At 46.4% G+C, this 20,206-nt stretch overlaps 1 protein-coding gene across 2 annotated transcripts in view; it reads left to right on the forward strand.

Annotated features, from left to right (window-relative positions):
- Window positions 1-20,206, forward strand: part of Kcnh1 (potassium voltage-gated channel subfamily H member 1) — a 304,488-nt gene that overhangs the window by 197,602 nt on the left and 86,680 nt on the right. For both annotated transcript variants that reach the window (XM_028760606.1, XM_028760615.1), the window contains exon 8: window positions 16,968-17,167. In XM_028760606.1, coding sequence (XP_028616439.1) covers window positions 16,968-17,167 — 200 coding nt within the window. The remainder of the gene's footprint in view (window positions 1-16,967; window positions 17,168-20,206) is intronic.

The following is a 20,206-nucleotide window of genomic DNA, read 5'->3' on the forward strand; positions in this document are numbered from 1 at the left end:
GGGTCTGACTGTTATCACATGTTGCTTTGCATGGGGTCTGACTGTTAACACATGTTGCTTTGCATGGGGTCTGACTGACTTTAGCACATGTTGCTTTTCATAGGGTCCGACTGTTATCATATGTGGTTTTGCATGGGGTCTGAGTATTATCAATGTAGTTTTGCATAGGGTCTGACTGTTATCACATGTTGCTTTGCATGAGGTCTGGCTGTTATGAGAGGTACCATTGCACAGAGTCTGACCATTAACTCAAGTGTGTTTGCACAGTATGTGACTATTAGCCCAGATAGGTTTGCATAGGATCTGACTATTAGCCCAGATAGATTTGCATAGGGTTAGACTATTAGCTCAGATACGTTTGCATAGCATCTGACTATAAGCTCAGATAAGTTTGCATAGGATCTGACTATTAGCTCAGATAGGTTTGCATAGGGTTAGACTATTAACTGAGGTTTGTTCAGGGTCTGACTGTTCTGTATCTTTGCACAAGATCTAACTGTTAGCTCAGGTAGCTTTGCATAGGGTCTAATTGTTACCTATCACGTGTAGGTTTTTACAGAGGCACTCAGTGGTCTTGTTTTTATGGTCTAAATATCTTTATCACTCTTTGGTCCTATGGTCTTCTGAGAGCAGATCTGGCTCTTTTCCCACTGCTTTCCTTTTCCCCAAGGTATCTGCTATCTTCAGAAGCCTTTTTTCATTGGGCCTGATGGAACATTGGCAGAGGAGACAGCTCAGGACAGAGGGTATCTTGTGGCTAACTCTGAGCAGAATGGCTAGGGGTTTGGGGGAGCGCATGTGTGCCAGCCACAGCAACCTCCCTATTAGATCTCCAGGGATAGTGCTCCCCTTTCTTCTAAGGGTCTTGTCTACCATGTCAAAGGTGGCTTTTGCACCTAGTGGTAGATGCTCTGAAGAGCCTAAAGCAGAAGTACTCGTCCTTTAGATACAAGATTTTCTGGAGAATGCGGGGGTTGGGGGTGGGAACAAGGGAGACAGTTCAGTTGGTCAAAAGCCTAAAGCACAGGCATGCAGCCCTGAGTTCACACATGTGCAAATGTCCACAGGGACAAATACCCACACCTTACCCCATCCCCCAGCCCCAGGTTTCTTTGAAAAGACAAGTGTTCGAAATGAATTGCTTCCCTTGAATGTATGCAGTTCATGGTTCCAGTTAAAAATTTAATCCTACATCATGGAGTTTGGGCACATATGTGTGTGTGTGTGTGTGTGTGTGTGTAATGATCTTTGTGTTTTCATTGAATGTGTTAAAATTAACACTTAGTTTTAAAGAATAAGAGGCTGAACTCTGAGCACAAAGACTTTTCAAAAGAACTAAAAAGCTTTGAGGCATCAGAGAAACCTTAGCTTGGGTGTGCTTATGTGTGCACAGGTAGTCATTTGTTCTTATTGAAAGCACAGAAGAGGGCTTTGTACACATGATGTTTAGTAAAGGATTATTCACTAAAGGAAATGAAAGGTATTGTGTGTGGACAGTTTGGGGGGCTGCACGTTCAAGGCCACCAGCATAGTTCCCTTTCTGTCTTTTGTGGGGGTGAAATAAGGTGTTCTTTGTTGGCCACACAAGGCGGATTTCGTAGACAGCATGGGTTGTAATGGAAACAAAAGCCACAAACTTGGTACCTTTTGAACAACAGAAATGTATTTCTTACAGTTGTGGAGATTGGGAAGTCTAAGGTCAGGGTGTCCACATAGATTCACTATCTGGTAAAGGCTCATTTGCTGGTTCACAGGCAGGCATCTCTTCTCTGTCCTTTATGGAAGGAGTGCAGGGGAACTCTGGGTTTGTTTTGTTTTTGTTTTTTGTTTTTTGTTTTGTTTTCTTTTGTTTGTTTTTTAGAACCAAGTCTTCAAATCTGTGGGCCTATGGGAGACATTTCTCATCTAAACCACCACAGGCATTAACCCCATTTACAATGAATGGCATCACTCTCATAGCTGAGTCACTTACCAAAGCCTGGCCCCCTGTAGCATCTCTTCAAGGAATAGTGTTTTAATGCCACCGAACTTTAGGTGTGTGCTTTTAATCTGCAGCAGGGCCTGTGCTTTGTTCTTTCTGTCTACAGCTCAGGTTGTGCCCTACTGGAACAGCTTGATTGTAAACATGGCTTTAATAATTCCCAGCTCCGTTGCTGATAATTATTCACTTTGCAAGTAAGTATATTTACTAAAACATTTTAAAATCGCCGCATCCTAGAGCTTCCCAGGGGTTGCTTACAGTTTGCTAGCAATGTGGACTAAGAAGAGAGAGACAAAGCTGAGACGGTTAGGACTCTTCTGGCTCTCTGAAGACCCGAAGGCAATAAGGTGACATCCGGATGTGATGTCAGCCTCTCTGTCAGTTTGGTGACAGTACACATGCCTGTCTTCTGGGAGGGCAGCATCCCCTGAATCAGTTACATGAAGGAGTGCAGCTATTGAAATGCTGGTGTTTGGTTTATTGTGTAATCTGTCAAATATTTCACTGCATACAACATCAGAAACCTTCTCTCAAGTGGCTTCTAGGGCTGAATGAAAAAAGAAAAAGTCCTGCCTTATAAAGCATAAAGAATTTAACCTTATCTGACTTTGATTAATGTCACCTGTGATTTCTGAAAGGCCATGTTTGCCTAGAAATTCTATCCTGTAGAGAATATTGACTCCAGTTTGGTTATAGTTTGGTACCTGCTCATAGACGGGCGGCCAAGTAAGCCTGATTATCCTGAGAAGCATGTATATTCTAATAAAGATTTCACTTAATATCGGTGGATCTGGAGAGAAGCAATTACATAACATTAACAAATCAGAATGAAAAATGTGCATGTATATGCATAAGTATGTGAACATATACACATACATTTATACACCATATACATATATGCCTGCATATATATGTACACATATATGTAAACATATATAAATATATTTATATGCATGCACATGCACATATGCATATATGCATACCTATATGTACAAATGTATACACGACCACATGTAGATCTACATGCATATGTATACATATACATACATGCATGTATATATATATATATGTATATACATAATCAAATGTGTTCATATATATGCATGTACATATTTAAATATGTATACATAAATATACATGCTTGTATATCCATGCATGCATTCCACATACATTTACACACACACACATATATGTATCTACACACACATATATGCATACATTTTCACAAATATATACTGGTACATGCATATACATACATATACATACATAGATGCTTAAGCATAATGCACATACATTCATATATATGTGGGCAAGTAGAACATAGAATCTGAGAAGACTGTGGACAGTTGGAAAAATGGGTTCATTAAGTTACAGCAGTATATTCAGAGTATGTCTTTAAGCTTTAACTATTTCTCAGATGCCCAGTGTTTGCCAACTGCTCTCTAATCATATCTAAGAAGTTATCAGATGTCTAAGCAGGCTCAGGCCAGAGATGACTGTCTGTGTGGACAATCTCACCAGATGTTCTGAGGTTTTTCTTTTCTTCCATTTGTTTACTCTTCCTCAGTGTGTGTGTGTGTGTGTGTATGTGTGTGTGTGTGTATGCATGCAAGCATCTGTGTGCATGTGCATGTGTGTGTGCATGCAGAAGTGTGTGTGCTCCCAAGTGTGAGTGTGTGCACATGCATGTGTGTGTACAGTTGGTACATTTGTGTTGGTTTGAGGGATCAAACTCAGCTCCTCATGCTGGGTAGCTGGTGACTTTAACCTGCTGAGCCATCTTGCTGGTTCTCCAGTTTGGATTTTGTTGTGTGGTTGGTTTTGGTGCTGGAGACTGAGCCCAGAGCTTCCCGTTCGCTAAGCTTGTGTTAGACTACCTCCCAGGCCTAACTGTTTCCTGTTGTGCGACAGATTTGACAAGTTGGGACACTATAGAGGTCTGACGGTGTAAAGAAGGTTCTGGAAGCCTCTTATAGAAGCACTGTTGAAGAAATAGGGGCTATTTTTCTGGGAAAGGGAGGCTATTGAGCATGGGAGTCATAAGAAAGGTCTGTAGATTGCAACCTCCCAAAGCCACAAACCACATAATGCTGTTTGAAATTAATAAAACTGAACAAAAACTTTAAAAGGACGTTCCTGGCGGTGCAGAGACACGTGTGGCTGGTGGCTCTGTGTCGATCCAGTGTGTTTCAGTCAGTATAGAATGCTCTGTTAGCTTCTGCGATCCTCAGTACTTGAATTTCATAAGAGAGTCAGACTCACACCGTCAGTACCACAGGGAAGGGCTGAGTGAGAAAGTCTTCCAGTGTTGAGCTGGGTAAGACAGTGTCAACACGGGGAGAGTCTTGGTGGTTTCTATGACAACATTACATGTTAGACCATGGACAGCAAGTGCTGGGCCATGGTACAGGTGCCCTTACCTCATCTGTTCACAGCTTTCCCCTGCTGGCCTGGCAGAGGCTCAGCTCAACTCTTTCTCAGTCCTTAAGTCAAATCTTGATTTGACTTAAAGCCTCCGTGAGCAGAATGGTAGTTTATGAACGTCATTAAAACTTTCAGTGGGATCATGCCAAGAAGTCATTTCTTTATGGGGATAAAACTTCTGCATATGAACTTGGTCACACCGAGAAGATATCAAAGCCTCCCTTTCTAACTCCTGTCTCAGCTTGAGTAGATTCAGACACTCAGACTTACACAGAGCAAAACCCAGAAGTTGGCAACAGTGTTTTCCTTGGATAAGCCACAAAACAAGTCATTGGCCTGTGTGTTTGTAGGATGTCTTTATGGTAACGGAATGTTTTTTTTTTTTAAATACTTGTCAGGCTTACAGAGAGTAATTAGTAAGCATTTAAAAAGCCTCTTAGCATCTTCTAAAGAGCCCATGTCTGAGAACTGCATACCCAGGGTTAGTTTCCTGAGCATACTCTTACCCGAAGCTTTATGAGCACCCTGGCCTGAGATCCTAGCTCTGGTTAGAGTAGGCAGAATTATTGTCTTATTTTATTATTACTTTATTACTTTATTTAGTTACTTATTTATATTTTACATTTCTGAAACAATACCTTCAGACGTCCTTAGGGGACCAGTGGAGGGAAATAGCATGAATTAAATATGTTAGGACTGGTCCCAAAGAAATGAAGAGAGGAAGTCATAGGGTCTCTATGGAACAACGATGGGCTATGTACCTCAGTCACGTTGGATCGGCCATGCGGCTCTCCAGACCATCTTTGGCGGCCATTATATGAGTTTGTTGCTTTTGTTCACTGCCTGAAGCTGAGGGTGACCTTGAACTCTTCATCTCCTGCCTCCAACTCTTCAGTGCTAGAACTACAGATATGCACTTTGTACTGTTTGTTTTATTTATTCTGTAGTTTATATCTTCCTCTCCCTTCTCCTGTTCAACCCAGAATGTGGTGTGTATCACCCGATGAATAGGTGAACTCTGCTTTCCAAGGGCGCTCTGTCATGAAAGAGTTCATTCCCAACCAAGGCTTGCAGGTCAGGTGCTGAGCTCTGACCTTGGAAAGAAGCACCCCTTTAAGACTTTTGCCCCAGCTAGGGGTTCCCCTCAGGGAAGCACCTTGGTTTCCTGGCTTCCCTGAGAAAGGAATTCTTGATAAGTCCTGCTCATGGTCAAGGAAAGGTTTTCATGGGTGTTGATTTTTGGATGAGGTAGAGAATAAGCAGGCTGTGGACAGGGATATACTCAGAGGGTGAGAGTAGATCATGCCAATGGGCTACACTCTACAGAGTTTGGGCTGTTTAAGGGAAAATTCCATTAAGAAGAATCTGTTGGAGGATTATTTTCTTTAGATCTCTCTCTCTCTCTCTCTCTCTCTCTCTCTCTCTCTGTACACATATATGTATATATATGTACATGATGCACATGATGATGTTTGTGTGTTTGTGTGAATGTGTGCACACACGCCTCACAGCATACATGTGAAGGTCAGAGGACACCCTTAGATGTAGGATCTTGCCTTCTACCTTGATTTTAGTAAGGTCTCTTGTTTCACACTATGTAGGACAGGATGCCTGGCCATGACTTTCTGGGGATTCTTTTGTCTCTGCCTCTGTCTCTTCTGTAGGTTCTGGGGTTGTGGTCGTATACTACCATAGCTAGCTTTTTTGTGGGCTTTGGGGATTTGAACTCAGAATTCCATGCTTGTGTGGCAAATCCTTTAACCTCTGAGGAATTTCCCTAGCCCATAAAACATTTATCTATTTTAAATTAATTTAAAAAATTTATGATTAGAGGTATTTTGCCTGTGTGTATGTCTGTATACCAGGTGTGTACCTGGTGCATGTGGAAGTCAATAGATGGTGTCAGGTCTCTTATAACTGGAGTTACAGATGGCCGTGAGCTGCCATGTGGATGGGCACAAGAGATTCTTAGTGACTGTCACAAACTTAGGGACCTGAGGACTCAGGAAGCACTACATGTTATAAATGATTAAATTCACTATTTCTGAAGAGCTCAGGCCCATCCTTGCCCTACTCTAAGGCAGGACTCTGTGCAGTACTAAATGGAGAGCTTGTATGCATCTGTTAAGTAGAACAGAGGAGGTCATAGAGTCTGGTAAAAGAAATTAGGAAATGTCAGAAGCAGGTGATGGGTATGGGGTGGGTGATGCCTTTTGAAAAGCTGCCTCTGAGCCAATATAGAAGAGATATGGCTCTTCATGTGGGAAGGTCTTCCTATGCGGCCAGCGGCTCCAAAGCAAAAGCGCCTTCAGGAGACAGCCAGGATGCTGGGCCGTAGGACGAGGTTGAAGGGTAAGAAAGGGGCAGGTTAGAGGCCTCTGGGTCATGGTAGGGATTTCAAGGAGCCTTGCTGATTCTGTTTAGATGGTCACTTTGGCTGCTTTGATGAGCAGAGACTGGACAAGGGCGACATCAATGGCCACATAAAAAGTCAACCAGCTGGGTAGCTGTGCAGAGAATCAGGGGGCCTGAAATCACCCAGGAAGTAAGCTGTGTCCAGCAGTGCTTGCTCACCTTGGGGGAAGCACACCCAGAGTACTGTGCCCTCCTGTTTAACTGGATCACAGCCTTTGTTGGCCTGTGAGAGACAGGGCAGGTACTCTGCTAAGTGTGAAATAAGGTCCCCTGCTTTAATGAGAGGTAGTTCTGAATCTGGGCACTGGGAGGCCCAGTGTGTCAGTCCACTGTCCTCAAGGAGACTCTTGGGACCAAGTCTCAAGTGACCTTGAATACCCTCCACAACATACTTATTACCATAAGCTGTAAGCAGTTCCACTCGGGCCTCCTTTCCTGTCCCCACAACCTGTCGAACCTCTAACCTTCACCTTGGCCACCTCTCTGGTCTGCAGGAGTGGTTCCTGCTGGTGGCTAGTCACAGGAAAGGGCCTGATTTGATGAGTTTTGGTGGAAATGGTTTTGAAGATCCGCTGTTGCTATCCTCATGTCTCTGGTATAGAGGAATGGCCCCCTTAAGGAAGGACATTCTTGTCCTTGGAGCTGACTTCACTAAGGCACTGCCTTAATCCATTTGAGCTGCTGTAATAAAATTCCTAGGTCTGGGTAATTTCTCACAGTTCTAGACGGTGGGAAGTCTTGCTGCTGTGTTCTTACATGCCAGAAAGGCAAAAGACGGGGATTTTCTCAAGCTCTTATTAAGGGCGCTGCTTCCAGTCACAAGGACAGAGTCCTTGGGACCTAATTACCTCCTGAAAGGGCTCATATCTTAATTCCTCTGCACAAGGGATTAAGTTTCAACATGCATTTGGGAGAGACACCAACAGTCAAGTCATAGCAAGCACACTCTTGCTGAGAGCTCACTGCTCAGCGGGTCCCACGGGAGTGAACCCTGGCTCTGTTCCTGGCCCACCCACCCCTCTGCATGGTCTGCCTGTGCTCAGATGGGAATCAAGGCCTTACTTACCCAGAGTTCATGGTTACTTGGAGAGGGAGAACAGCGAGAGAGACTTCCAGCAACGGAGGAAGCTCGTGTTTAAGTGTGTCACATCTCCTTGTTACTATGGCAACACGGAGGCAGATATCTTTAACGATGCCCAGTTTGTGGCTTTTGTTTAACTGGGTTAAGGCCTTTGCCTGCTTGCCCATTGTAAGTCTTGGTATCTACATTGTCTGTGTGTTGTTTATGTAAATGGCACTCAATAATGAAATCGACTAAGTTCCACCATCAGGTGAGTCCTCGTCTTCACAACCATCACAATTCTTCCTCCTAGAGGCATGTGTGGCCCACCCCCTGTTCAACAGATGAGAAAACGGAAGACCAAAGATCTGCTTTAACCAAAATAACAAGGCAGGGTGATGACGGTGTGAGGGAACTCTTAGTTTGTGACCTAGATCTTTCTGGTCCCAAACTGCCTGTTCTTTCATCTCTGCTGTGCTCTGGACCCTACACTGCGGTGTAAACCTAAGGGGACAAATTGGTGTGCTCATCTCTGGGTCCTCTTTGAGAGAGTTGGGATGGATCTTCCTCTGCCTATTCCACAGCGACCGGAGTACTGTGATGTTTACATATGGGCTGTAATGTATAAACATGGGCTTTAAATAACCACTTTAAAACTGTATATGAAGAACTCCTTTAGTGCAGAAATTGCCTTATCTTTGATATTACCACTTCTTAGACTGGCTCCATGAAAACCTAATGTTTATTTTAAGATAAAATTACAATCTAGGGAGAGATGAAGCCTGAAAGGGTTTATGACTGAATTGTTAAAGGGCATTCTTGTTGTAACATGGTTACAGGCAATTTGTATTCAATCCAGGCTTGAGATACCGGTGCTCTGAGAGTTTGCATGTTTCCCACTGGACTGTGACTGTCCCTGTTGCCAACTCTGCAGGCCTAAGCACCCGGGCTCTGTGTCCACATGGCCTGGACAGAGGGGACAGGTAATTGCTCGCTGGGCTCTGCACATAGTACAAAGCTGTTTGTTATAGGCTATCCTGTTTGTTATAGGCTATCCATTGGAAGTGTAACCTGCTAAATATTGTGACTAGTCTCTGTGTGCTTGGAGTGGCCATGGCATGCTTCTACCAACAACTTCATGAATGGAAGAAAAATGCTTCTTAGATGTTCTCAGGTGAAACTCTGAGCTAGAGGAAGCCCTCTATCTTCTCTCCAGGAATGTGGTCTCTTCAAAAGGAATGACTTCTGGGGTCTCCTTCACAAGGCCCACGCCGTGACTTTGACTCTGCCTCGACTTTCTTTGCCTTTCCAGCTTTATCCTCTAGAGTGTACAAGCTAAAAGGGGTCCCACCCTTTACACTTGTTATTTTTAATCTTTGTAAGTGACATCCATAACATCCTGGTAAAGTTATGGGCAAGGCATGGGTGGCAAGAATTCAGAGGGTGTGTGTAGAACTTTCTTATGACCCACTGCTTCAAGTAGGAGGCAGCTTGTGGCTTACCTGCAGGTGGTGCTTTTAGACCCAGGCACAATAAAATCTGAATTTTGCAAGTATCCCCCTCAGACCACCACTTTCGTTAAAATATAACGCTGAAATTACAAAGGCTGTTAAGGATGAGTGGAGAGCAAACTCCAATTTTGATTAGTCTCAACAGACAAATCTGTGTCTGAGCGACGTGCTCAGAACAGAGAAACGGAGAGGCATGCAGCACGCACACCCTGCAGCATGTACTCGGGCAGTTAACCCAGAGCTCGTGCCTTATGTCGTCCTTTACTTCTATAGTCAGACAAGTGGTGGGTGAGTCACAGTCCCTCCAAGTGCATTTGGCCCAAGCCCTGTCTGTGAGCCTTGCTCCTGGCTAGCTCGTTGATCTGATGTAGGCTAGACTGACAGAAGCCTGAAATGATCACACCAGGATTGAGAGCCACACTCCTCTCTCTCTCTCTCTCTCTCTCTCTCTCTCTCTCTCTCTCTCTCTCTCTCTCTCCCTTTCTTTCTCTCTGGGACAAGTTGGTCCATAGTTGTAGGCTAAGAACTCAGCTGGGCCAGGGGCCTGGACTCCTTCCTGTGTCGTCCGTCCACGGATGCCCTGTCTTCTCACAGTCTGCCATCTTGCCGGCAAGTGAGTGCCCAAGAGATGAGGAAGAACTTGAAGTGGTGTATCATCTCAGCTATGCTCTGTTAGCTACTGAGCATGTGCAAGCTTTACCACCTCAGCCGGCCTTCACATGCTCAGTATTCTAATAAAGCTCCAGAAAGCTCCGTGGGTCCACAGAAGCTGTCAGAGGATTGTGGGCAGCTCCTCATAACTAGCTTTAGGCTTCATAGCCCCTCCCCACCAACTTCCTACCCTCAGTTCTCCACACATCCTGTGCCCCCAGGCTCTGAACCAGTCTCCCCTCCATCATCCAAATGCCCTTTTACTTTTCAGGAACTTCTCTGAGTGGGATGGGTGTCCTGCCAACATCCACCATCCCTAGTGTAGGGCGGGCACCCCTTCATGGCACCATGGCTGCACGCTGTCCTTTATTCTCTCTGGAGCTGACTTAATGGCGTGTGACAGCTGAATGGAACAGGAAGTGGCTCCTTACCATGTGTAGATCAGTTGAGTAAAGGAAGAGCTAGAAGGAGCCTGCTATCACTGGTCTTCACAGAGTTGATTTCTTAGCATCGTGCCACCACCTGCTTAACAAAAGGCTGCGGAGTATGCGGAGTATCCAGAATGACTAACAGAGGAGGAGGAGTCCACATGGACATACTGTCTTGGGGTGTTAGAAGTGCATGAAAACATTAGAAGATGGTTTAGCTTTTATAATCGCCATATGCCATGGCAGGTAGAAAGAACCCTTGTGAAGAGATTAATGCCTTTATGAGAAGAGACAGAGAAATGACCCCATGCTCTGCTATGGTGGAGATCAGAGTACTTAGCCACATTCTGATCTTGGGGCCCCAAGCTTCCAGAGCTGTGAGAAGTGCATGCCACTTGTCTAAGCCAGACAGTCTATCATATTCTTGTGTAGCCACTTAATCTGAGTCAGGCATTATGTACTGGCCATTGTCTACAGCATGAGCAATGGCACCCCTCCCCCTAACACACACACACACACACACACACACACACACACACACACATATACACAGTGACTAAACCTTTAGCACTACTGTGCTCGCTTCTGCCAACTCCAGGACACATTTGTCCCACCCCCAGTGGAACAGCTTATCGGCAGGCTCACACTCTGAGTCCTCTTTACATGCGTTGCTCTGTCATTTCTTCCTCATATCAGAAATCAAGGTTACATGTGAGTAACAGTGCCTCAGCCCAGACAAGTCTGTCCTTCTAGAACTTTCACCCTCCCCCTCTGTGATGGTTTGAATGATAGTGGCTCCCCATAGCCCCATAGGGAGGGGCACTATTGTATTGCAAGGTGTGGCCTCCTGGGAGGGAGTAAGTGTGGCTTTGTGGAAAGAAGTGAGGGATGGGCTTTGAGGTCTCAGATGCTTAAACCAGCCCCAGTGTCTCATTCTCCAATCCGATGTGGAACTCTCAGCTACCTCTCACCATATCTGCCATATCTCACCATATCTGCCTGCATGTTGCCATGCTTTCTACCACAAGGATAATGGACTGAATTGTAAGCTAGCCCCAGTGAAATGCCTTCCTTTTTAAGAGTTGCCATGGTCATGGTGTCTCTTCACAGTAATGAAACCCTAACTAAGACACCCATCAGCTGCAGGAGACTCATTAGCTCAGCAGAGCTTCTTGGAGTGGAGTTGAAATCCAGGGTTTGGAGAGAAGTGGAACTGTGAGGTCGTGGCTCCCGTACATAGGCCTGAGAGGAGCCATTTGTAGGGCGTGAAGATGGGCTCCAGCCTCCCATCTCTAGCTCTCACATGCTCTCTTTTCTCTTTTCTCGTCTGTTCTTGACTAGCCATTTCCTTTCTGATGCTGTCTGAAAGGGGGTTTGTGGTTTACCTTTGAGTGTGTTGTGAGTTTATCAGGGTTTCCTCCAACACTGGCTGGTCCACAGGTTGCCCAAACCCTTGATTCTCCCATGTGGACAGTTAGGTTCACCAACCTCAAACAGTGCTTGAAGAACTATGACCTGGGCTCAGCTGGAGAGTGCAGGTGAGCCACGGTGAGGTTCAGAGTATTCCAGGGACTCATAAAACCCACAGCTCCCAGGTCCCTTCTGGTTGACTATCACTTGGGTGAAAACCTGGGATGGCATGATTTTATCTGTGTACTCTGCTGTTATTCTAACAAACATGGCTTATTTATCTCTGATGATAAGTCTAACAGTTGACCCCACCTCACATTAAAGAACCTCACTAATATATATATGTGTTAGTGTCTACATGCATATGAAACACCAGGACAGTGCCTGGCCCCCAGTGGTATGTATGTCTAGTGGATAGAAGTGTGTTTGGTGCTGTGCATGAGTGTTTTACAAGTCCACTTGCTCAGGTGTGAGTCCTCTGTTTCTTACTGGCTCAGGTGTGAGTCCTCTGTCTGTTTCTTGCTACCTCTGATCTCTTTCTTGCTGGCTCAGGTGTGAATCCTTGTCTGTTTGTTGCTGGCTCTATGGCTTTGGTGAATCACTTGGTCTCTTTTCACTTAGTATCAATACAGTAAAGATAGAACCTTGTTGGGTTAGAGGGTGGGAGGCCCGTGTCTGCCCCACCACAGGGCTAGGGCCACTGCTCCGGGAGGCAGGACGTGGGACTCAGGAAGTTTGACAGTGCTCTCGCCCCATGCTGTCACCAGGTGGGTGTCAGGGTGTGAGAAACGCTGCAGGGACACTGCTCTAGGGGTGGGGGAGCTTGGTCTGTGACCCCATGGGGCTGGAGTTAGCTGGGGGGGGGGTCTCTGGACCTGTAGGGTGGCCGGGGACCATCTGGTTCTCACGCTCTTGTGCACCCAGGCACCAATGGAAACCACAAAAGAGCTGAGAACAAAGTGTGGGCCCACTGGCTGGATTGGCCCACAGCCAAAGGGGATAAGGGGAGAGCACTCTGGCTGTGCCCTGCGGGGAGAGTCCATGGCTTGTCGCTGAGGTCGGCTTGGCTTGGCTTAGCTTGGCTTGGTCGCAGGCTGCTCGCTTGGGTTGGTGGTCGCTGTGTCGGGGAATGCAGAGAGGTCTTCTGTGGGAGATTAGATGGCGGCTCTGTAGGTGAAGGCCTTCTCCATTGTTCCCCACAGCTGATCCTGGATCCCGATGAAAGAGAAGCAGTCTATGGTCTTAAGATGTTTATTGTCATGGCAGAAAGTAGATGAGAAACTGTACCCTGTTTTCTCAGGGCAGCCCTGAGGTTAAATTCCTTTTGCAGGGAGGAGAGTCTGGGAAGGAAAGCTTAATTGGCTAAGCCCTTCTGGCCTTTAGGTACCTCATTAATATAGAGATCTGTCTTGAGGCCTCATGGCCTGTAGTCACGCCCTTTACCCATGGAAGGGCTAGGAGACTTATTCTACATGACTGAAGGACACAAATCTATGGAGGGCTGCAGCCTCTTGTCAAGAACCTGGAGTCTGGGTGATGAAACGTCTGCTGTCCCTTAGGATCACCTGTGGTTCCCCTTGGGGCCCCTCAGGATCCCCTGGGTCTCTGGGGGTTTCTACCTGTTCTCAACCAGAAACCAGGCTGCCTTTCATGGTCCTACAGAATCTTGCATGACTACGCAACGTGTATACAAGTGCCCAGAACAAAGGCTTGCACAGGGCAGCAGTAAACACTCCGTTTTTGTAGCTGATGGTATCATTTCTTCTTGTACTCTCTGGATCACTATGTGGCCCTCTGTGTCCAAAGAGGGCAGTCTCCTGCCTCACAGAGTTCCAACAAGTTAGGACCAGTGGCTCATGCAGAGAGAAGGGTGCTATGGGGTGTGGAAAGTTTACAGGGAACTACTTTCTAGCACGGTGTGAGGACGGAGGCCTGGTGATCCTCACTCTGGGTGATTATTATTTGGTGATACTGTGAAAAAAAGCCTATGTCCTACACTGTCATGTAGCAACTAAATAACACTTTGAAACTTGAAAGGTGAAGGCCGGTCAATGCAGAAAATCACAACATGCTCAGGGGACCGAGAGCAGGGGAGAGGCATTTTGCTAGCTGCCGTGGCACAGTCATTGTGATGTCTAGTTGGTTAGGGAATGAACAGTGTCTTTTGAGAAGCCTTCTACTTTATCCATGTTTTGAGATGTGGGAGGGAAAGTCCAGGTTTTTTGAGAGCTTTAGATATGGCTGCTGTTGGAAAGTAGGCCTGGAGGTCCTGTGTATTTGAACAGCTTAAAAAGTATGTGCCTGCTGGGCAGTGGTGGCACACGCCTTTAATCCCAGCACTTGGGAGGCAGAGGCAGGCGGATTTCTGAGTTCGAGGCCAGCCTGGTCTACAGAGTAAGTTCCAGGACAGCCAGAGATACACAGAGAAACCCTGTCTCAAACAAACAAACAAACAAACAAACAAACAAAAATGTGTCCTCTATTGTATTGCTAGACCCTCAACCTAGAACTGACCTTAATACGTGCATGTAATCCAAATGGTATAAAAGCATAAAAGAAGAGGGGGTATAGGATAGGGGGTTCTAGGGAGGGGAAATGGGGAAATGTAAATAAATAAAATATCCAATAAAAAAAAGAGTATGTGCCCTTCCAAGCAGCTTTGTTAATTAGTGTGGGAACAAGCTCAGGTCTCATCACAGAATGAGACAGGGCATGGGCTTGTAAACCCATACCTTTTAACATGTGCCCTGCAACCAAGGGTCTACCTGTGACCCAGGACTCAGGAAGTACAAGCCAAACCAAAGAAGGGAATCACTTACAGCCAGTGTCTGAGCACCTTGGTCCCTTCACAGGAGTATTTGCCTGTGGAAATTGCTCCTTTTATCTGCAGGGCTATTAAAATGCTGGTCAGCAAAGTGGTACAGTGCATTGTTAATGGGTTATAATACTGTGGGCACTGTGATTTTATTTGATAGACTAGAAGTGGCTGGAAATGACCTTCTATCTCCCGGTAAGAACTGTGCTTGCTAAGTGACATTCCCTAGTGCGTGGAGCCTGAGGTAATTTAGGCATTTGTGCTATATTTAGCATGGTATTAAATGAGTTTTCAGGAGTTCCTTGCTATAAGTAGGGAAATAGGTGGATTTTGTAGTCTCCATCTTAAGAGCCACTTCCTGACCTGGGCAGTGTCTGGGCAGGTGGAGATGCATGAGGCCAGACCTGGCAGGAGATCCAGAGGGAGTATAGATAAGTCCTTCCGGTGTCAGACTCATGGGGGTGTTGCGTGTGGTGGGGTTCTGCCTCTACCCTTGGCTGTGTGGCTCTCATTCTGTGGAGTGATGTTAACTGAGACCTTCTGCTCCCTGACTATGGCCGAGTATCCTTTCTGTGTCAGTCGATCATTGGCATAGAGCATTGCACTCAGTCCACTAGTGAAACAGCCGGCTCATATACACAACCAGAGCTTCTCAAACTCAGCACTCTCAAAGCTGCCTGAGGAGTCTGTGGAAACGCCATCCTGAGCCTTGATCCAGAGACCCAGTAGCTCTGGGGTGGGAGCAAAAGAATCTTCATTCCTTCTGTAGACCAAGGTAATGTGGTATCACTGGTCCATGTGAACACACACAAACTAACCTCTTAGAGAGTCCTTCAGTTGTTCATCTGCAGCATTTATTGCTTGACTACTGAACGCAGAGGAAGAAGCCTCTGAAATGACTCGACTGTAATTTCCACAAATCAGAAAGTGTATATGAAGAAACGTTCAGACTAGCATAGCAGTGGAAGGGAGATAGATCATAGCCAAGACCCAGTGGGCAGGGAGCAATTGAGGTGCAGCTATAAACACTGGTGTAGAAAGGAATGCTAAGGTTGACTGTGGTTATTTTTCCCACCCTTTATCCCTCTGGTTTTACCCCCTGTCACTAGATAGGATAGAAAGAAGGAGAGATAGAAGAGAAAGAGATAGAGACCCTTAAACCTAATTTCTTCCTTCGTGTTTCTTCTTTGAGTATGACTAACAAACCTCAATAAATCCCCCTGTACAGCCAACAACCACCCACCCATCTAGCATTTATATAATCTCTGAAAAGATCCCAGAATTCCGAACTTCACACAACCATAGAAATTATCTGCTGCTGGCAAAACCACACCTCTGCTAGAGCATGAGGCAAATCACAGTCAGCTGCTGCAAAACAGACCCATACCCCCACACATGGAATTAAGCTGAAAATATAATATTTCCGTGTTTTTTTAAGAAACCAAAATTTCAGAATTCTCACTACATAGTGCTGCCCTCACTGCACTGGGACTTCACACATAGTTAATTTAATCAAGATAACCTCATATAGACATACTCAGAGGCCACCCTGATGCAGACAGTCTCCATGTGAGACTCTGAGTATGTCTATACGAGGTTATCTTGATTAAATTAACTATTTGGTTATTTTTCCCACCATGACCAAAATCGACTTGGAGCTAGCAGTGTTTACTTCATCTTACCACTGTTAGCTTTTTGGCCCTCTTCAGACTTGCTGTCATAGTGACTTGTGGTGGCATATTGGTCTGTTCCCCCTTACTGTTTGGTTCTATAAGAACCAGGCTGGGTCTCACTTACTATCCAGCACCCTAGGTAGCATGGCGCCTGGCACACAACAGAGCATGGAAGATTGCTGCTCAGAGCTTGAAGTTGCACTGTTGTGCTCATGGAGTTGGTTCTTTGGTCTCAGGCATGGGGCATGGACACACACACACACACAGACACACACACACACTTGACAGGTGGCCTCAAGTGCAGATTTTCTGTGACAAGTATAAAGTGGCTCCTTTCTTGCTACATGTGTCTGAGGTGCCAGCTGCTCCAGGTATCATCCTGGACCCTGCCTAACACTCCATTGGTCCTCATTGTCTCCTGTTCCAAACTCTTCAGCTTGAGATGTGAGGCTCTCCTGAGGTCTGGACACTCTACCAGGGAGCACAGCTCTAGCTGTGGGGCCTTCTCTGAGGGAGGTGTGCTCTCTGGAGTTTGACTTGTGGAGCACTCATGGAGCACTCATGGAACATTCACACATTGTTCTTCTCTTTGTCTCCAGCTCTTCTGTATGCCACCATCTTTGGGAACGTGACAACCATTTTCCAGCAGATGTACGCCAACACCAACAGGTATCATGAGATGCTCAACAGTGTCCGGGATTTCCTGAAGCTCTACCAGGTGCCCAAAGGTCTGAGCGAGCGAGTCATGGACTACATTGTGTCCACCTGGTCCATGTCCCGAGGCATCGACACAGAGAAGGTAAGAGAGGGAGATTCTCTACCATACCACCTGTCCCCCAGCTTTCCCCAGTGGGCTGGGCTCAGAACTCTCCAGGGGCATCTGGGATCCTCAGGTCCTTCTTCCAGGGGTTCGGATGGCCTCTCTGTTGTTTTTACTGAAGGACCAGAAATTAAAGAGCCATCATTTAAGAAATCAAACGCATGGTATGTCTCCTGGAGCATAGGGAACAGATGTCCCGCTGTCTTGGGCAGCAATGAGATGAAGACCATGAATAGGAGGCTATTTCCTTTTGCCCCAGGTTCCCAGATGGTCCCTGCTTTGCCTTTGTTCAAAACATTGTACTTTTTGTTCGGCATGGCTTTTTAAAAAAATGAACTTTGACTTTCTTAAAGAAATATGGCGTTAAACTTGACTTTCTTAAAGAAATACGGCATTAAATATGACTTACCTTGGTTATAGCTGGTCTTCCCCTTATAGTGAGCGTTATGTTTCTGTAAACATATGACGTCTCCTAAGGCCGCTGCTCGTCAGTCTCTTCCTCCTCTCGGTTCTGATGAGAATCTCATGGTGTTGTCATTAAAACTAGACTCCTGACCACCATCCCTGGCCCATGAACACTGGGGGTGATGGACAGGCTGAGTAATTAGCTTGGTAAGACTGTGCCTCAGACAAGTGCAATAGTCACACAACTCTGTGTGTTAGTCATCAGTTGATGACTGACAACTCTGGGGCTTAGTCATCATCCATTGGTGACCGTTGCTCACTGTGAAACATAGACAGTAGCAGACCCTACTGAGTATTGTTGTTCTCTAACAGCTGTATTACTCCAGACTCGTGCCAGGAAAACCATAGAAAGAGCAGAGAAAAGGCACAGAGGGCTCATTTATGGGTTATCTTTATGTCCCCCACTCCCTCTAAGACAAATCCTGTAGCCCAGATTAGCCTGGAAGTCAGTACGTAGCTGACCTTGAACTCTCCTATACCTCCCTTATTCTGGAGTTACAGGTCCGCACCATCACCCCCTGATGCATGCTAGGCACGCTCTGAGACACATCCCCAGCCCCTGCTTTGTGTATTTCCTATGATCAAAGCCTCGTCCTCAGCTGTTTCTCTGTCCCCAGTCTCTCTGACTCCACTGCCCTCGTTGCTAAACCCCATCCCTCTACACGAGGAGAATGGCTTCTTTCACTGTAGAACTGGGAAAACGGTAGCACTGTGTCAAAAGTGCCTGTGGACATGGTGAAATCCAGATTGATCTGGCTGTGAGATCAGCCACCTGCATTCCTGTCTTCCTCTATCTGAACAGACACCTGAGCACTGGCAGGCTAGAGGAACACTCAGTCCTGCCCACAATGTAGTTTAAAGGCCCGTGGCGTTGGGTCTATCTGTGAGTCATGACAAAACGGCCACAGCACCAACTTCCATGCCTTGAATGTGCACTGAGAACAGATGTTTTCCAGGCGTGGTATTACAGAGCAGTACTCTCAGATTCGGGAGAGGGAGCTTGGGCTTCTGTGAGTCCGAGGCCAGCCTGAGCTACATAGCAAAAGCTTGTTGGGGAAAAGCAGGAAGAACCAGTGTTAGTTGCATGACTCTTACCCACTGTACCCATGTGCCTTCACTTCCGCCTGGGGAGGGTGTGTCTGGAAGCTCTGGTGAGTGAGGAGGAGGGCCAGAGGCCTGGCTCCTTCCTCTCCCCCAAGTCTAAGGTAACACTGGGACATGGACCTGGTTTTCATCTGGTTCCAAAGCCTGTTCTTTTCCTATCATCCTCCCTCCTTTAATTTTTTTAACTACATTTTACTGTGTACATGTGTGTGCATGTGTGTGTGCAAATGTGTGCATCTGTATGTGCATGTGTGCATCATGTGTGCATGTGTGCTTGAAAGTGTGTGCATGTGTGTGCATGTGTGTGCATGCATGTGTGAAAGTGTGTGCTTATGGTATGTGCAACTGTGTGTATACATGTGTATGCATGCATGTGTGTGCATGCATGTGTGTATGTCTGTGTATGCATGTGCATCCGTGTGCATGCTTGTGCATCTGTGGGTGTGTGTGCTCACATGCATTCATTTGTGAAAGTGTGTGCATGTGTGTGCATCTGTACCTGTACATGTGTGTGTGTGTGCGTGTGTGTACTATGTCATGGTATGTCTTACTGGAGTCTGTTCCTTCCGACCTTGGGGATCCCAGGGATGGAGTTTAGGTCCTCCAGCTTGGTTGTGTGGCTCTCACCTCACTGAGCCATCTTGCAGGCTCTGGCTCTTCTAGATGTAAGGCATGCATTTACATTAGGAGGAGGAAGGATGAGGCTCGCACCTCCTGTACGGGCAGGGCAGGCATTGGCACTGCTTGGCTCCTGGCCTTGCCAGCTCCCTGCCCCAGCTATGCCTGTTCTCCCTGATCAACACTGACAACAATGCCTGCTGGTTTTCTGGGTGCCTGGCAGCTGCTGGAGCAGAAAGAACTTTGATCTTCGCCCTGAAGCTCCTGTTTCCCAGGCACTAGAATGACTCTGTAGATCCTGCTGTCTGGGAAAAGCCCTTCCTTGTCCCCATCCCTGCAGGGCTGGGCAGGGATGGAATACTGCAGAGTCAGCTTGCATTCCTACCCTAGTCACTGTTTACCTCCCTGGAGGGCTTTGGGACCTTATCTCAGTTCCTGGTCCAGACACCCAACTGTGGCATCTCATGGCAGAGCCCAGCCTGGGGAAGGAGGCAGCAGCTTATGGGGAGAGAAGCAACACTGGAGTCCCTGCTCAGTAGTTCCACAGTGACTTTCCCCAGTCCCCACATTTGGAACACACTGAAGGAAGATGACCTTTAAGATCATGTGGCCTCTGTGGCCTTTGGGCTAGCTGTGACCTCCTGGGTAATGAAAGCTCTGTAATGACATTAAATAAGAACCCACAAGTACCAGGCTTTTTTAGCACAAGCATCATGGGAAACCTCACAAAATTCCACACACAAAATGGAAGACTTGGCCAGGAGTCAAGCGCTATTCAAGTTCACACATTTGGTGTGCAATGAAGGCAGCATTGAGTCCAGAGCCTCAACC

Source organism: Grammomys surdaster, unplaced genomic scaffold (genome assembly GCF_004785775.1).
Source record: "Grammomys surdaster isolate TR1022 unplaced genomic scaffold, NIH_TR_1.0 130, whole genome shotgun sequence".
Classification (NCBI taxonomy): Eukaryota; Metazoa; Chordata; class Mammalia; order Rodentia; family Muridae; genus Grammomys; species Grammomys surdaster.